General features: G+C 41.2%; 1 protein-coding gene across 1 annotated transcript in view; it reads right to left on the bottom strand.

Moving 5' to 3' along the window:
* MYO3B (myosin IIIB) overlaps window positions 1–18847 on the bottom strand; it is a 476027-nt gene that overhangs the window by 262999 nt on the left and 194181 nt on the right. The window contains exons 15-21 of the mRNA XM_058435743.1: window positions 15723–15821; window positions 14849–14963; window positions 7242–7368; window positions 5864–6074; window positions 4567–4714; window positions 3168–3321; window positions 1935–2023 (exon numbers count right to left, since the gene is read on the bottom strand). Of these exons, the coding sequence (XP_058291726.1) occupies window positions 1935–2023; window positions 3168–3321; window positions 4567–4714; window positions 5864–6074; window positions 7242–7368; window positions 14849–14963; window positions 15723–15821 (943 nt within the window). The remainder of the gene's footprint in view (window positions 1–1934; window positions 2024–3167; window positions 3322–4566; window positions 4715–5863; window positions 6075–7241; window positions 7369–14848; window positions 14964–15722; window positions 15822–18847) is intronic.

Raw genomic sequence — 18847 nt, forward strand, 5'->3', positions numbered from 1 at the left:
AAGAATTATGATTTTGACAGACCAGTTTATCTCATTGTCTAGTTGCTTTAGTTTTTGTTTTTTATGTTTTTGTTGTTGTTTTGTTTTGTTTTTTTTCTTTCTTGAGACAGAGTCTTACTCTGTCACCCAGGCCAGAGTGCAGTGGCATGATCTTGGCTCACTGCAACCTCCGCCTCCCGAGTTCAAGCGATTCTCCTGCCTCAGCCTCCCGAGTAGCTGGGACCACAGGTACGTGCCACCATGCCCAGATAATTTTTTTATTTTTAGCAGAGATGGGGTTTCACTGTGTTAGCTGGAATGGTCTCGATCTCCTGACCTCGTGATCCACCTGCCTCGGCCTCCCAAAGTGCTGGGATTATAGGTGTGAGCCACTGCACCTGGCCTGTCTAGTTGCTTTTTGAAGAGTCCTATCAAAGATACATCACATCAGAAAAATTATTAAAATATATTAGATACCATGTGCAAAGCATCCATCCTATGAGGTAAACACTATTATTATCTCCATTTTACTGGTAGGCAGGCAGAGACTTAGGAAGGGGCTCAGTAATGTGCCCAGGGTCACACATTTCACAAGTGGTAGGTAGGTATCAAAACTCAGGCAGTTTGACTCTATGCTCACAACTACTTTAAGTACTCTCACTGCCTCCCTAGGTCCTCATGAGATGTGAGTGATCACTTAAGGATGCTGAGTCGTTCTTGGTTCTCAGAACAGAGGGGATCCAGCTCAGATAAATTTTAAGGAACATCCTCAGAGAATTCCTTTTCTACAAATAAGCTTTGAATGGCAAATGGATGCAGCAAAGGACACAGAGCCCCAAAAAAATTAAAATAAAAAAAGTTTTTCCCCTAAAATCAAGAAAGGAAAATAGTAAGAAAGAGTCAAGAAGAGGGGTGAGTAGGACATAGGTATAAAAGACAGAGAGAGGTGAGAAGAGGAGGACAGGAATGGGAGGCAGAAAAGAGGAATGGGGAGGGGAATTAGGGTAGATGCTGGTATTTCAGACTCTGAGGAGGACATTAATATGCTAAGGTAAATAAAATACTTAAGGGTAAAAACTGAATTGCAATGTCTAACAAAGATCCAAAATAGATACCATAAAGTACTATGCAGAGAGAAAAATAATCCCCTTCCCTTGTACTAGAATTTCCCAACATCTAGTTAGGAAAATCAGTTCCAATGCCATGATGTGAATATGAATGACAATTTCAATATATCTTAAATCAATAAAATAATCAAAAATGCCTTTTATTGAACTCCTACAAATTTCCTGGACCTACAGCTTCAGCAGACTCCAGAGGAAACAATTAGCCATAATTCAAATGGCTCCTTTGGGAATAACATAAGCAGGGAGCTTGTGGTTATGGGATAGGGAATTTCCTGAATCAGTCACTAATCTGCTTCAGGAACTTGAAATTGAGACTGAGGCATAATGTATGAAAAGTGGACATTTCAGTTAAGTTGTAAAAGCTTAACATCTGGATAATAATGTGAATTTTTTTCTTTTCATCTGGACATTTTGGAGCCCTTAGGCATATGATTAAAGTACTAACAATTGAGTCCCACTGTGATATTAACCTTCCTCCATTACCTACATGTCTCCAAATGACTTTAGAATGTGAACATTTACCACTAAACACTGCAAAAAGCTGTAATATGTTTTCTCTCTGGAGAGCTGTCAGTTCTATAGGCCAAACCTCAGGTGAGAAGCAGATGGCAACACTGTGGGCCACCCCAGTGAGAAATTGCTTCTATGCCAGGGGCAACTTTCTGTGAGTGGCACCACTGAGAAACTTTAAGAATTATGATTACGTATTCAGGAAGAATTAAAAGGGGAAAGAAATCTGTAAGCAATTTCATGAGCAGCACAGACAGGGTAATACAGACACTTACTCTTTGTCAAATTCAGGTCTAATAACTGTCACATTGGCCTCACCTTTCCAGCGTAATGCTGAATGCCAAAGCACAGTTCCACTCCTTTGGGCCTCCAGAAGTATTTGCATTGTAGATTATCTTCAAATTTATCTGTATGGATTTTTATGTTGGAGAGTTACAATGTGAATTATTTCCTCTTTCAAACAAAAACTTGTTCCTCAAGCCATGAATGACTCAGAATAAGGGCTTTCAGAATAAGGCCTTGATATTAACAACGGTGGAGAAAGGTCACCGATATGATGGGCATTTATCATTATATCCTTGCTTAGTTGTGTAGCGTTGTCTTAATGTCAGGCTGTGCTCTAAGATCGTATATTCTCCTGCTGTTTCTAAGAACTCCTAGCATGGACACTGATGACACCAGAGGCCCTGCCAGTTAGTTTTAGAACCTGGTTTAAACTCATCTGGACAACTTGTGACAATGTTATATATAAAAGAAAACCACTGAGGGTTATAATTTCAACTCATAAAAGTGAATCTCTGCCACAAATCAATTTCCCAGCTGGGGAAAAGGCTTGAAACTTTTTGTTTCTCCTTTAACACACAATCTTTGCTATTGTGGTTGAAAGCCTACTACGTGTGAGAAACTGCTAAGCACTAAAAGCACATAAAGACTGAGGCTTCATTGCCCCAGGCACCTCACAATCTAAGTGAGGAACAAAGGTTGTGAAAAACACTGAAGATTCAAGAAGAATAGGGTAGAGAATAGAGCGCCTTTGATGTCAGGATGAGGTGCCCTATATTCATCCTGTAGATAATAGTAACCTAATGAGAAGGTGGCTTTAGAAAGACTAAACTAGCTGAGATGTCCAGGGTAGATGGGGCAGGTGGGAGCCTGGAAGTCAGGAGACTGGAAAGGGCTTCTGCATGAAATCAGATTAGAGGTGGATGGGGGTACAGGGGAAGACACGAGATGGGGGCACACAAAGGAGGAGAAGCAAACATTGCCTATAGGAAAGAAGAGAGAGGAAGGTGTAAAAATGAAATCAACATGGGGGTAATGCTAATCATGTTCACAAGAATAGGAAAGCGGGAAGGGGTTAGGAATAGTGATGGGTTTGCTTTAAGATTCAAATTCTACCACAACACTTCAATTCAATTAAGAAGGCCTATATTCTTACAACCCACCATATAGACAAAATACATAAGGTAAATTCATTAAAGTACACTCAATTGATGACACGAGCCAAGTTTTGTTCTAAATGTATATGCCTTTTTCTCAGAAGGTACCTACCAACCAGGGTCTGGTCAGTTGCTTGGGGAAACCGACTTTCCTCATCCAAAAGTGCAAGTAGTCCCAGGGGTTTCTGAAGGAACATGTCCAAGAGCGGGCAGTTGTCCTCATATTCCACGGGTACAGCATCAATGCCTTCATTCTGATATTCCATCTGGAGGGAAATGGATTGTGATTCTCTCCAGCCCAAAACTACCCTTGGTACCACCAGGATACTTTGACATGGACTTTCTGGGTCTAGCAACATTGAATGCATGTGGAAAGCAGGATATGTTTTATGTGTATACTAAAGGAATCTTCTGCATATAACACCATTAAAGCTGTGCATTTAAATCTGACTTACAAGTGGCCTATGGCAGGCAGCTAAACCAGTAAAAGCTCTCTCTCAAACACGGACTTGGTAACTTATCATTTAGAAACTAATGTACAAGGAAGTGAAGCTGAAAAAAAAATTTATTTTGGTAAGAAATATTGTTTAAACCAAGAAAACAGACTTCTCTTCTGCAAGGAATTCAACAAAGGAATCATCTAGGGTTGGAAAACTAGAAAAACTCCAGATTACCAGGAAATAAATGGAAGGAACCTGCACTGAAACAAGAGTGAATGGGAGAGGAGTGCTATACAGATTTATCCAGCTCCAGAGATAAAAGCAAAGCTGGTATTTTCACTAAATGTCTTTGTGTCTATCTAATCAAAGTTTAGTTTGTGTGTCCTTGTGCCTGCATTAAAACAATTATCCCTGCATGGAAGAGGCTTAGCCAGAATGTTTCATTATCGCAACTACTTCATACAGAAGAGAGTCTTAAGGTTTAAGTAAAGTTGAGCAGACTGCTATATAGGCTGCTGCCACAGGAAAAGAGCCCCATCCCTTGGGTCCACTAGTTTCTTACTCTGTCTTATTTATTATTAAACTTCACAGAGGGATGATCTCCATTTCTAGAAAACCAAGAACACATCTTACTCCTCCCTGGAGATACTTCTCCAGTTACTGTGGGATCTGGTACATAGCAGATAGGGGATAGGGAGGGCTAGTGTAGCAGTTAAGAACCTATGTCCCGAATTCAAGGTCATCTGTGTCATTTTGAAGGCAATCATAAATATTTTTAGTTAAATAAAGTTGAAGAGATACAGCATTTTGAGCAATATGCACGAAAGAGTTTTGACGCAAGATTTAAATGAGTGACTTGTCACCAGCTCCACTCAAGTGAGGAAATGTACCTTTCCACAGAAATCAAGACCTTTTCCAGGCAAATCTAGACTATTTAGCCAGGACTGCCTTACCCTATTTTCTCTCAAGGGTCTTTTACCTGTTAGTCTACAGGGTTTCTGCTACAAATTGTGGGCAGCTTGGAGACACCTTTTCCCCATCAGGTTTAGTTACCTCAGAGTTCACTATTACCTGCTCAAGAGCAAAAACGTGCTGATTGAAATAGTACTGGATTTGCTCATTGGCGATGTTTATGCAGAGCTGCTCAAATGAATTTCTCTGAAAATTCTCAAATCCAAAGATATCCAAGATCCCCACATTCATTCCATCTCCTGCACTACTGCATGAGAGAGAAGAATAAAACTCTTTAGGGGAGGAAACACCCACCTCAACATGATGAGAATATATGTGCCCAAGTGCTTATCAACTCAAGTACCCAATTCACCCTCTCATGGAAAGGAGCATCCTGCCACCCCTAAGAAAAGAAGCAGTTCATGTCTTAAACTATCTGTTCTTTTGGCCTTTCAATAGTATTTTCAACTTCTTCTTTTTTTTTCAAGCAGTAGAATCCTTTAAAATCTTACTCAGAAACTCCATATATAAAATAAAATTTTAAAAGTCCTTTTGTTTGAAGGAGTTGCAGCTGTTGCTTATTCTCCCACCTATCTACCCACAAAGGTAACTGGAAGAGTATTCTTCAGAATTTGATGTGGTGAATTCCTCCACAATATAGGAAACCACTACGCTTAGGAAAGAGCAAGAAAAAGTAGTCGAAGAAGTAGGAATAATAACGTAAGATAGTGTGCTTTAAAATTTTCCGTAAAATGTCTCTTTGATTCTAAAAACAAAACTATGAAGAGGGTATTATTATCCTCATTTTACAGGTGAGAAAACTGACTTAGAACATGCAGCTGATTAAAACCCATTTATGCCTGGTGTTCCATTATTGGAACACTAAGCATATGGGAGTTATTCACATCCTACTGCTCAAGGTCATCGCCAAGGTCTGATTGAAAAAATTCAAAAAATTGCAGCCTCAGGCATAAATGGGTTAAGCTGTAGAGTTTGGGTGTGAACCCAGTTTGTCCAGCTCCCAGCCAAGACTATTCTCTCAAATACTACACTTAGTGGCTCCTTCAGTCATTTGCCTCTCGGGTACAAATGCTTCAACTCTCCTGGATCTCACTGTGTCTTCTAAAAGAGCATGCCTAAATTAGCCGGGTGTGGTGGCACGCGCCTGTAATCCCAGCTACTCAAGAGGCAGAGGCAGTTGAATCGCTTGAACCCTGGAGGTGGAGGTTGCAGTGAGCGGAGATCGTGCCACTGCACTCCGGCCTGGGCAACAGCGTGACACTCTGACTCCACAAAAAAAAGAAAGAAAGAAAGAAAGAAAATCCCAGAGAGGACCAAATGCTTCCTTTTGAAAACTCTAAGAGACGGCGGGGTCAATGACAGCTCTCCTGAGCCCTCTGCTCTCCGAGGAACTTGCCATATGTTTTTGTCTGGCTGCAGGAGTGTATTAATGCGATTCACAATCCAGCTGAAGAGCCTCCCGTACAGGGCTTTGGACATGGCGTCTCGAACGTCCGCAGCCCTGTCTACAGTGTTGGCACGGATGATGGTCTCGCCCCGGGTGACCACACAGTGGGAGGTGAGGGCCTCCTGGAGCTCTTCGGGGCTGATGCACAGAACAGAGGCAGCTGAAACAAAAAGTAAGGATAACACACAATGTAGCTGGACCTTCATTCAGTCAGTCTGTCAGCATTTATTCAACATCTACTATGTGCCAGACTCCATTTTGGTACTTTTGACTCAAAGATAAACAGGCTAGATCCCTAACCCCAAGAGGCTTCCAGACTGACACAGTTATCTCCCAAACTGTTCTGAAAGCTCTTACTTCATAGATGCTTGATGAAAAAAAGGAAGAGGAGGTGGTCTTTTGCCAAATAAATTGGGGAAATAGCTGCAGACTGTATTCTACCCTTAGTCACAAAATACATTCATATATTAAAGGCCCTGAAATGTCCTACAGTTTAACCCAAAAAGGTTTTTACTTCATTTAAATCAGTCTGTTTGTTTGTTTGTTGTTCATAATTGAGGATTCTCACTCTTTGTGCCACCATAATTACCTGTGGAACTTTAAAAATAAACAGGTGCCTGCTTTCTCTCCTGTATATGCTGATTTAGTGGATTCAGAATGGGCCCAACCTCCTGTATTTTTTCAGTTTGTAGATGATTTTTCAAAAACAGCCAAGGTTAAAAACCACTGCCCGCAGTGAGCCAAGATAGCGCCATTGCACTCTAGCCTGGGTGACAGAGCGAGACTCCTCCTCCTCCTCAAAAAAAAAAAAAAAAAAACCCACTGCCCAAAATTACCTGCCATAGAATTTTTTTCTGCAGAATACTTGCAGCTTATGGAAGGAACACTGGTGTTCCACAGGACATCCTTGGGGAAATACTAGTTTGTGAAAACATCCAGAGCTGTTAGAAAGACCAGCAGGCTGGGCGAATGCCAACACTTCAGGAGGCCGAGGGGGGTGGATCATGAGGCAGGAGTTCAAGACCAGCCTGGCCAAGATGGTGAAACCCCGTCTCTACTAAAAATACAAAAACTAGCCAGGCATGGTGGCAAGCGCCTGTAATCCCAGCTACTCTGGAGGCTGAGGCAAAGAACTGCTTGAACCTGGGAGGCAGAGGTTGCAGTGAGCGGAGATCACACCACTGCACTCCAGCCTGGATGACAGAGCGAGACTCCATCTCAATTAAAAAAAAAAAAAAAGGACCAGCAAATGCTGCATTATATTTTACAGAGCCTAAAGAAGCATGTGCTTTGGCAACAACACAGCCCACAAATATCAAATAATTACCATTTTGCAAAGCTTCAGCATTGGGCACCTCACTTTTATCACTCTGATGTTGAGAGGAAATAGCTGCAAACTCAATGTTCCCAATATTCAAAATCCCAGCCAAAATTCTGTACACTGAGTGCACCTCCTGAAAAGGACATCAAGAACCATATATGAAGGTCGTTGCCAGTCAAACTAATGAACCATTAGACCTGTAGTGGAAACTGCTAGCTGTCTACCAAAGTCCATTCTCCCTCTTTTCCTGGACACACAGCCAATTTTCCCAAACTTCTTTGCAGTTAGAGGTCGTCATATAACTACATTTTAATGACGAAGCGAGCAGAACGATGTGGGTCACTTCTGGGCCCAGGCCTTATCGGCATGAGCATGCCTCCTCCACACTTTCCTTCTTATTATTGCCGGCTGGAACTCCCAGCAACACAGCCTTAACCATGCCACTGATGAGGATGCCTTAGACCAACAATTGCATAAACAGAGTTGCTCTGCAACCTGAACCTCTTATCTGGAAGTGGTTATTAAGAGATAACTAATCTTCTTTGTTCTTTAAGCCACTTTTAGCCTTTTACCCTAACTAATACCAGCTCCCAAATTCAGGTATGATCTTTTGTTCAAAGCAAGAGAGGAGCTGTTTCGTTAACCTCTTTTGAATATCACTTTTATGAAGTAGTTGGGAAGACATTCATTCATGGCTCCTAGAACATTTTAAAGTTAAATGATGGAATATGTAGTTATAAAGTCAGGAAATATTTTGAAAGACTCACTAGAAATTATCTGTGATAGCATATTAAATTATATTTTTATATAACAAGAAATATATATAATTAACCTTTTTTTTTTTTTTTTTTTGAGATGGAGTTTTGCTCTTGTTGCCCAGGCTGGAGTGCAATGGCGCTATCTCGGCTCACTGCAACCTCCGCCTCCCAGGTTCAAGCAGTTCTCCTGCCTCAGCCTCCCGAGTAGCTGAGATTACAGACATGCACCACCACGCCCGGCTAATTTTGTATTTTTAGTAGAGACGGGGTTTCTCCATGCTGAGGCTGGTCTTGAACTCCTGACCTCAGGTGATCTGCCTGCCTCAGCCTCCCAAAGTGTTGGGATTCCAGGCGTGAGCCACCACTCCTGGCCAACAATTGACTTTTAAACAACACAGGTTGGAACTGCACATGTCCTCCTACACATAGATATTTTTCAACCAAACACGGATCAAAAATACAGTATTCATAAGACGTGAAACCCACATATACAGAGGGCTGACTTTTCATATATGTGGGTTCTGCAGGACTGACTGCAGGACTCGAGTATGCTTGGATTTTGGTATATGAATTGGGGGTTCCTGGAACTAATCCCTCACATATACCGAGGGACTATTGTATTTGTTCTTTACTCCCAGTTCCTGGCACAAAAGCAACTAAAACCCTTGAAAGTGAGTGACAGGAATGCTAGGAGTCTTTCGTTATTTACAACAAGCCCCTTTCAACCATACCTGAGTTTATACTAAGCAGGTGACTCTTGGTGGACCTCTAGATAGCTTTAGGATGGACAGCTGGTTGCCAGAGGAACCAATCATGTGATTAGAGAGTTGGAACTTTTGGGTCCTGTCAACCCAATCTCTGGGGAGCAGAGAGGGGTTAGACATTGAGTTAATCACCAATGGCCAATGATTAACCAATCATGTGAATATAACAGAACCTCCGTAAAAACCCCTAAATGATGAGATTCGGAGAGTTTTCAGGTTGGTGAACACATGGGTGCTGGGAGAGTGGTGTGCTCAGAGGGAATGGAAGCTCTATGTTACTTCCCACACACCTTGCTCTATGCATTTTTTCCATTTGACTGTTCTTGAGTTGTATCTTTTTTTTTTTTTTTTTTAGACAGAGTTTTGCTCTTGTTGCCCAGGCTGGAGTGCAATGGCGTGATCGTGGCTCACTACAACCTCCGCCACCCAGGTTCAAGTGATTCTCCTGCCTCAGCTTCCTGAGTAGCTAGGATTACAGGCGCCTGCCACCATGCCCGGCTAAATTTTTGTATTTTTAGTAGAGATGGCATTTCACCATGTTGGTCAGGCTGGTCTTGAACTCCTGACCTCAGGTGATGCACCCGCCTCAGACTCCCAAAGTGCTGGGATTACAGCCATGAGCCACCACGCCCGGCAGAGTTGTATCCTATATAATAAAACAGTAATGGTAAGTAAAGTGTCTTCCTGGGTTCTATAAACTATTCTAGCAAATTATCAAGCCTGAGGAGGGAGTTGTGAGGACTCTCAATTTATAGCCAGTCAGTCAGAAGTATAGGAGACAGAAGTAGAGGTATCTGGAGTCAGGGTAGTCTTGTGGGACTGAGCCCTTAGCTTGTGGGATCTGATGCTAACTCCAGGTGGAGAGTGTCAGAATTGAGTGAATTGTAGGACATCCAGCTGGTGCCAGATAATTTGTAGGTATGGGGGAGAAAAACCCACATATTTGGTGTCAGAAATGTGAGTAAAAACGGTTCCGATTATCTAAGCTCTATTTTTATATTGAAAGTTGAATATATATGTATCATCAATGGTAAAAAGAAATTAAAGTGTATTTACTTATTTAAAAACTTACATTTTCTATATGTGAAACAACAAACTATATAGCCAGGAAAATTTTGCATTTTATGCTTATAGATAGAGAAAAGTACTTTCCCAAAAATACTCAGGCAGGTAACTTGATTTAGTACTCTACACAGCAGCAAAGGAATAGGAACCGTCACTAGACCATTGATAAAGCATTGCCTCACAGATTACAACTTCCTGTAAACATTACTCAGTAAAGCCAAAAAAAGGAATACAGACTATAATAGTGACATCTGCTGGATACCTGATAATGCTACAAAGACAAATGAAGATTTTAAACTAGGCTTCTACAATGGATAAATGTTATTCTTCCAACTTCTAAATCAAAGGCAATATGTCATGTTTTTTTACTTTAAGAATCATTGTTTAATCACCCAACTTAAGAGTGGCTAAGGAGAACACCTACTAAGTAGGTTTTCTGGGACTTGCTCGGATTTAACATGACAGCACCTCATTACTTTGATCAATACAGTGTGAGGTTTGCTCACTACACTGAGCAACTTCCCACAGAGGCCGATCCCAGGGGGTAAAACAGAGACTCTTGCAGTGAGTTCTACATCAGCTCTTTCTATATCCAGTTACCTCAAGAGGTTATCTGAAACTCTCAGTACTCTTAGAAAAAATAAATGCATTTCCTGTAATTAAAACACTCATCACACAAAGACTCTCTCTCTCTCTCTCTTTCTTCATGTATTACAGTACAAGCTCTGAAACCTCCCAAAATAAGACTTCCAGCATTTCACCACTGGGATAATCACCACAGAAAATGACTGTCAAAGACTATACCCTTGAAACCAGCATCTTTCCTGTTGCTTCTCTGGCAATACCCTCTTCAGCATAGTGCCTAGACAACCATTTAAAGTGAAAAACTATCTATGACCCTGAGCAAAAACTTTTAGGTTCAAACACTGTGTGAATCACTGAAATTAATGATCGATTGGGTCTCCTTCTTTGATTTAGTGAGAACTAACAGAGGGGTAACCAATGCTCACCTTATTAAGGAGTTTTTATATTTCTGGGCTATTCCATCCACTTGACTCCATCAGTCCTAACCTTGGGTTAATTAGTTCTCCCTTTCTGATCTAGGAGCCTCTGCATTCAGGTCAAAACATCAGTTACACTCATGGCAAAATTCAATTAGTTATATGCCCACCTGAGGGATTACTCTTCCTGCCTTAAAACTTTTTGATCAAATTTTTCTTATTGTCTCCCCACAGACAGCCAGGGAAAGTTTTTTCACCTTCTTTACCTTGTCCATTTTCTCTTGCTTCATCTCCAGCTACAGAGCCTTTCCTGGCATCTCTGTCTTTTCTGCAAAATCTTGCTATGCTGCTATCTCTTTTTATTTCTACCAGTTTTCAACCTTCTATATTATAAAGTGGAATAGCTTTACTCAAGAAGACCAAGTCCTCCAACTGGGTTTCTCAATTTATTGTTGATGAGTATAAACTGTTTCACTACCAATCAGCAAAAGTGGGGAAGAAAGAGCATTTCTCCATCAAAGCCCCACTGCAGGATGTCTGATATTTTCTTCTCTTTTCTCATAAGACACTTCTTTTGATGTAGATATTCTCTTGATAGAGTTGAGGCTAATTGAAAAGTTGAGAGGAAACTTAGTTTTCTCTGTTAGCCTGGTGCTACTCTAAGAAAATCCCCCTTGGCCTGGCTCATAGGCATCTCCAGTAGTTGTTTCTCTGGTATATCCCTAGGAATTTACTTCCCTTCCCAGTCTGTCTTTCCTTTCTTTCTTTTTTGTAAATCTCTTCAGTTTTTCATCAGTTCTTCCCTAAGCACTGCATTAGGACCAGCTGAAGGACCTCCCTACAGGCTCCATTCCGACACTTCTTGGTCTCCTTTGCAGAGGCTCACAACTTTCGGCATCTTAAAAGTCAATGGTATCCTATTGTCTGTCATCAAGACATCAGAAATCCTCAAGACTCCTGAGTCATATTTTCACATATAATCCTTCAATCTGTCTTCAGAGCAGTACTCTCTTAATTCATAATCTATTTTGAAGAAAGGGAAGAAATTTTGTGCCGATCTCAAAGGCTTCTTGCTAACCTCTCCAACAGGGATCTATAGTGTACGTCCAATTTTGACCATCACATAGATCATCTGCCCAAAAAGCTTTCATGTAGCATTAAATAGAAACATATCTAAAACCCAATTTATGTAATATGTTAATTCCTACAAGGAAGACAAGTATAATATTAAACAAAAATAGTATGGTTTGGCTCTAGACATAAGAGTTGAAAAGCACAATCTTCACAATAAGGTCTTAGGTATAATCCCCCAGCCCTCCACAAGGAGTCATCATCATTAGTGGAAGACTCCACCACCAGGGAAATTTCTTTATAAACTCAGGGTCAAGTCTTCTTTCAGATACTTTGGCTGGTGTCCCAGAATTAAAATTCATGCTCCTGACTCCACACTAAAGTTTGCTACTCATAATTTTGCTGTAAGGCTTTGAGAAAAACTAAAGGGATTCCTGCAGGGAACTACTGACATTATAAGAAAGGAGAAGAACCATAATTTTGATTGACTTGACCAGTTCATTTAAGCTTTATCTAGAAATGTCTGCCAGAAAAACTTAAGAGAAAGTTCTGTTACATCAGCATTTGGCATCTGTTTCCTGACTACATTCAACTGGATCTTTCTGAATTTAGTCACACCACTTTTTGAGTTTATAAACATAAAGTGAACTGAGTTAACTCAGCAAAACAGGTTGTCTGCAGAGGTAGAACCACAGAATTCAGAGTCGGAGAGATAAGATCCTGCTTCTTCCTTTCATTTCTAAGGTTGCAGCTTTTATAAATTGGTTTATTTCCTGTATGAATTAATGTGAGACATAGCGAAAATATACACACATAACACCATTACATTGTGGTTACTCATTTAACAGTACAGACCAGGCACAAATTAAAAGTGTTCACCATCTTTTACATTTTTTTCTTTTCATGTTTATTCATACAGTCATTAATTTATTTCTATTGTACCTTTTTTCCCAGAGGGGCTAGGGATGGCTTACTTCAAGGACATATATTTAACATACTTAATTTCTTCTGTTTTTAATGCTTTAGTGTTGTTGTGCTAAAACAGATTTTAACAGTTTTCAATGTTGTTTATCCTGAAACAGCATCTGTTTTATTATTATTAGCAGTACATTGCTATTATTAGAATGGCACCATTATATACTTTCTTTTAACCCACCTAAGCCTGAGGTTGCAATTTTTTGAATTTTTGCAATCAGACCTTGGGGATGACCTTGAGCAGTAGGGTATAAATAACTCCCACATGTTTAGCGTTCCAATAATGGAACACTAGGCATAAACGGGTTCAGCTAGGATCAATCTCTTCACAGTATTCTATATTTGTACTCAAAGAAAACAAAATATTAACTCTGTTAATGATTACTAACCTTGACTTCTCTATGGTTCCTGTACCCTTTTAAGGACATGCGCCCCTGCATACTTTGGCATGACACAAGTTACTTTAAATTGCTCCACTGCCATTCCTACCATGCTTTAACTCTTCTGGGGATGCATCATTGACTAAAAAAACCTGTTCTAAAAGTTAATAACCACAAAGGTCCTTTAACAATGCTAGAACCTGTTTAATTGCTCCCCTCTAAGGAGCCAAGGAAAATATATTTATATTTTTATCTGACCTTTGGGATTTTCCACTGTCTGTCAGTTTAAAGTCTGTGGGAGGCTGACAGAGAAAATTAACAGCTGGCTAGACAGAAAAAAAAGAAAGGTGCTATTATGACTAAAATCAACCATGCAGGGGAGGCAAGGGCTAGCCAATCATACTGCATTACACAGAAGTAATCCTTTATCTGGAGTGGTCATCCCAGGGTAACTGGAGTGTCTTGTAATCTAATCCCTTAAGATTTAACACTCGCCTACCTCCTAATCATTCACCCCCTTTGTTGGAAAAGCAAAAGAATCTATATATATTGCAAAATTGATGGCACGAAGCCCAGAAACTATGACATAATGTATCACAGAATAATATTTGAGCGTAGGGTTATAAATATTGTCACCCCTGTCATATATTTAATACAAACAGCCTGTATCTAGGATGATAAGAGTAGTACAGTATTGGCCAGGCATGGTGGCTCATGCCTATAATCCCAGCACTTTGGGAGGCCGAGGCAGGTGGATCACTTGAGGTCAGGAGTTCATGACCAGCTTGGCCAACATAGTGAAACCCTGTCTCTACTAAAAATACAAAAATTAGTCAGGCGTGGTGGCATGCACCTGTAATCCCAGCTACTCAGGAGGCTGAAGCAGGAGAATCACTTGAAGCCAGGAGACAGAGGTAGCAGTGAGCTGAGATCCCGCCACTGCACTCCAGCCTGGGTGACAGAGTGACATTCTGTCTCAAAAAAAAAAAAAAAAAGTAGCACAATACTTAGAGCTATAGTTAATAATGCGCAACTGTGTACCCTGGAGAAGGAAATAACTGCAAGAAAGTTGAAAGGGTTTTAATTAATTTGTCTTGTTACCTAAGGAGCTACTAGCATAAACATATTTCTGTGACTTGGGTGTCATCTACATATTCCTGTACTCCTACCCCCCATTCACTTTAATAGTTGGAACAACCCTAAATCAGAAAAGAAAAACAAACCCACAGTATTGTTTTGGTATTTGTTATTACACGTGTAATGAATTGATGACAATGATGACAATGATAACAATTTATCAGCACATGGTCCTTACAACAGTGCTCTCCTAGTTTGATGTTCAGCTGGGCTTCTTGTTAAAATGATTATATTCTGATGCAGTCATTCTTGGATAGACCTCAGGGTCTGCATTTCTAATAAGCTCTCAGGTGATAACAATGTTTCTGGTCCTGGGACCACACTTTGAGTAGCAAGACCTTATAACACGACCAACATGGCATTTGAAAGCAAGTATCCTATCCCAAGTGAGAAATACCACATCTTTACTCACATTCATATAAAAATATTGTCACTTGAGTTTCTCTCTTGATCATCACTTACTTTGTCCGTGAACCCTATAATCCTGAAGCAATGCTGAATTGCTTCGAATCGTCGTCTGTAAGACTCCTTGGAAGTTATGTCGTGCATCACCCTTCCAGTTTCATCAGCTATGTACCTAAATGAAGGGGCGCATGACCAAACAGAATGAGCACTGACTTGGAAAGTGGTACAGACATTTCCATTTTTTGTTTGTTGTTTGTTCAAAGATGGGACCTCACTCTGTTGCCCAGCCTGAAGTGCAGTGGTGTGATCATAGCTCACTGCAGCCTTGAACTCCTGGGCTCTAGTGATCCTCCTGCCTCAGCCTCCTGAGTAGCTTGCACTACAGGTGTATGCCACCACACCCAGCTAATTTTTTTTTTTGTTTTTTGAGACTAGGTCTTGCTCTGTCACCCAGGCTGGAGCACAGTGGCATGAACTTGGCTCACTGCAGCCTCAACCTCCCAGGCTCAAGCAGTCCTCCCACCTCAGCCTCCCAAGTAGCTAATTAAAAAAAAATTGTAAAGACAGGGTCTCACTATGCTGCCCTGGCCGGTCTCAAACTCTGGGCTTCAAGTGATCCTTCCACTTCGGCTTGCCAAAGCACTGGGATTACAGGCATGAGCCGCCACATCTAGCCCATTTCCTTTATAGTCCAATACTGTGGTAGAATAATGATGCAAATGGCTGAGAAAAAATAAACCATGTGCAGTTGAGTTTTTGAACTTTCTAGACAATGCAAATGGTGAGATAGTTCCTGCCACCTCACCCTGGGCACTTTAGTTAAACAGATTGTGAGTTTCCAGTTAGGAAAACAGCTCCATTTACTTCCAAGTTAGTCAACTGCTAATTGTACATTCATCAAAAATTAACAACCAACCCCCCTGACACTTACCTAGGAGGTTTTTCCTCAGGAAGTCTGAAGTCAGAAAGCTTCTTTTGGTGATGAAGACCAGCATAAATATAGTAAAATATGTGAAAATTTTTCTCTCCCCTGAAAAAAAAGGGACTTTAGTTATAATATATTCTGGCTTCCCCATCTCAAGCATTTTACACCATTTTCTTTCTGTGCAAAATATTATTCCATGGCAAATTTGTATTTTCAGGCAATTAAATATTATAAATCCCACTTACAGAATAGTGATAGGATTGGCATATTGTCATAATGTTGCATTATTAAACACACTTTACTACAAGCAAAAGGTTTCAGAGAATGGGACATTTACAGGAAACAGCTCAGGTTACATATGTTGAGATCTTTCTATTGTAGCCCAAATGCCTACTGCCTTCTGTTTGTACCACATGTTGCTTCAGAGACAGTGAGGTCCAGCTTAGAGACATCAGCCAAATCCTCTACTTTACTGGAGCCCAAGACAGGAAGTGGCCTGCAAGTCTCACAGCAGGTTGGGGAGCAGAATTGGTCCAGAACTGAGGTCCTCACTCTCCCAAGATGGTATTCTTTTTTTTTTTTTTTTTTGAGACAGAGTCTCGCTCTGTCACCCTGGCTGGAGTGCAGTGGTGTGATCTCGGCTCACTGCAAGCTCTGCCTCCCAGGTTCACGCCGTTCTCCTGCCTCAGCCTCCCGAGTAGCTGGGACTACAGGCACCTGCCACCACGCCCGGCTAATTTTTTGTGTTTTTGGTAGAGATGGGGTTTCACCGTGTTAGCCAGGATGGTCTCGATCTCCTGACCTCGTGATCCACTGCCTCGGCCTCCCAAAGTGCTGGGATTACAGGTGTGAGCCACCGCACCTGGCCAGTATTCTTAAAAATACTACTCAAAATGTCATTCATTAGTCCGGTCTCCTGCCGTCCACCTCTTTAGGCTACCCTGGCCAAGGTCCTTTCAGATAAGTACTACTCTAAGCATAGCCTGTGGATTGCTGTCAGCTCTGAGCATAGTCTGTGGACTGCTGTCAGTTTATAACAAGAGAAGGAACTGGAAAGTACATGCCTAGACATTTTATAGCAAGTGACATTGCCGTGACATCCAAGAGCATGATAATTTTTCTGATAATTAATTTTCATTGCATTTTACAAAGGTATTAGTTCAAAATGGGTTGGAGATTTGAAAAAAAAACTGGTCCTTTAGCACAGAGAGTTTGAAAAGCACTGCTCACATCCCCTTTTTTCCTCTGGAGGAGGACAGCCTCTTCTGTAGATACCCTTGGATTTTGGCAAATCTTTTCTTTAGTCAACCTAGCTCCTTGGAAAGAAATCTTGTCATTCTTCTCCCCTTATCTGCCTTTGTGGCATGGCCCCCATTTTGTTCAGCCTTTCCTGGGTATCCTCATCTTCCTTTGTTTATTCTGTCAAAGCTCTTCTGTGACATTCTTTATCCCTGCCCTGTATTCTAGATGCCTCTACTTGCCATTTCTCACTCACTTGTTCACTTAACTAATAAATGTAGTTAAGAGACAGGGTCTCACTCTGTTTTCCAGGCTGGAGTGCAGTGGTGTGGTCGTAACTCACTGTGGCCTCAAATTTCTGGGCTCAAGCAATTCTTGCACCTCAGCCTCCCAAGTAGCCATGACTACGGGCACACACCACCATCCTCTGCTAACGTTCTTGTGTTTGTAGAGACAGAGTCTCACTATGTTGCCCAGGCTGGTCTCGAACAAGCTATCCTTCTGCCTTGGCCTCCCAAAGTGCTGGGATTACAGGGATGAGCCACTGTGCCCAGCCCCTATTTTTATTTTTTTAAAATAAATTTTATCGTGTATATTTAAGGTATACAACATATTATAGGATATATATAAATAGAAAAATGTGACTATTCAATGAATAAATGTATTAATTGCCAATCATGGTAGGCACTGTACCAGGTGCCAGGGATACAGGACTAAAGGGATTCATGTTCTCTGAGTGTCATTATAAGAAGCCAAGATGGCTACAGGGAAACCAGTGAGGGGGTCCAGGTGAGAAAGCATAATAGCTTGGATGGGGTAATGGTAGTGGTGATGGAGAATAAGAGTAAGCTTAAATATTATATATATTCTGGAGAAACAACCAAAAGAACATCCTAACAGACTGAATGAGGATGGTGAGGGAAAGAAACCTAGAGTCTGCCTCCTAGATTTCTAGCTTGAGCATCTAGTGATGGTGGCACCCTTCACTGAGACAGGAACCGAAAGGCCTGAGGTGAATGTCACTTGTTCTTTAACCTCTGTTACATGTGCAGGCTTTGGCTAGCCCGTCTTAGTCTTACATTCCTATAGTTTTTCTACAGATCCATCTAGTTCTCAATTCTTCCAACCTTTTCCAGCCAATATCCATCCCTAGCATCGATTCAGTTTCATTTTCATCCCTTTATCTGTCAAGATTGGCTAGGTTTTGTTATGGTAATAAACACTCCAAGATCTCAGTAGCTTAACTCAACAAAGGTTTAGTTCTTGCTCAGAGTACATGTCCATGGCTAGTCAGTGGTGGGGCTGTGCTCACTGCAGCCACGGATGGGCTGTGGCTGGCAGAGCAGCCCCCATCTTACACTGTGCCAGACTCTGGAGGGTTGCCATTACAGGCCCACTTGCCAGAACCAGTTATGTGACCACACCCAGCCACATGGGAACCCTACAGTGTGCCCAGAAGGGGGTGAACCCCAACAGTTAGATGAAGAGGACTGGGACAGGCTCCATCTTCTCTTCATCTCATTTAGTTCTCATAACAGCCTTGTGAGGTTGACATTATTATGCCTATGTTGCATATGAGGAAAGTAAGGTATATGAATATTTACATTAATAAGCAACATATCACATTAAGTGACCTAGAACTCTCCTCACATTATCTTTGTAGAAGACCACTTTACATTCGAACACAGAGCACTATGCTTTCCATTCTGTCAGAGGTAGCTCCCTAAATTTGAAAACCACTCGAAGCTGTGGAGACAGAAACAGGGGACCTCATAAAAATTAGTCAAAAAGCCACAGGGAAGCGTAAATGACTCTGACTCTATCTTCCATTTGTTTAATGTTCATGCCAGTCCCTACTGCCTGAGGAAACTGCAAGCACATGATAGAGGAAG

The sequence above is a fragment of the Hylobates moloch genome, unplaced genomic scaffold, assembly GCF_009828535.3.
Source record: "Hylobates moloch isolate HMO894 unplaced genomic scaffold, HMol_V3 SCAFFOLD_1, whole genome shotgun sequence".
Lineage (NCBI taxonomy): Eukaryota > Metazoa > Chordata > Mammalia > Primates > Hylobatidae > Hylobates > Hylobates moloch.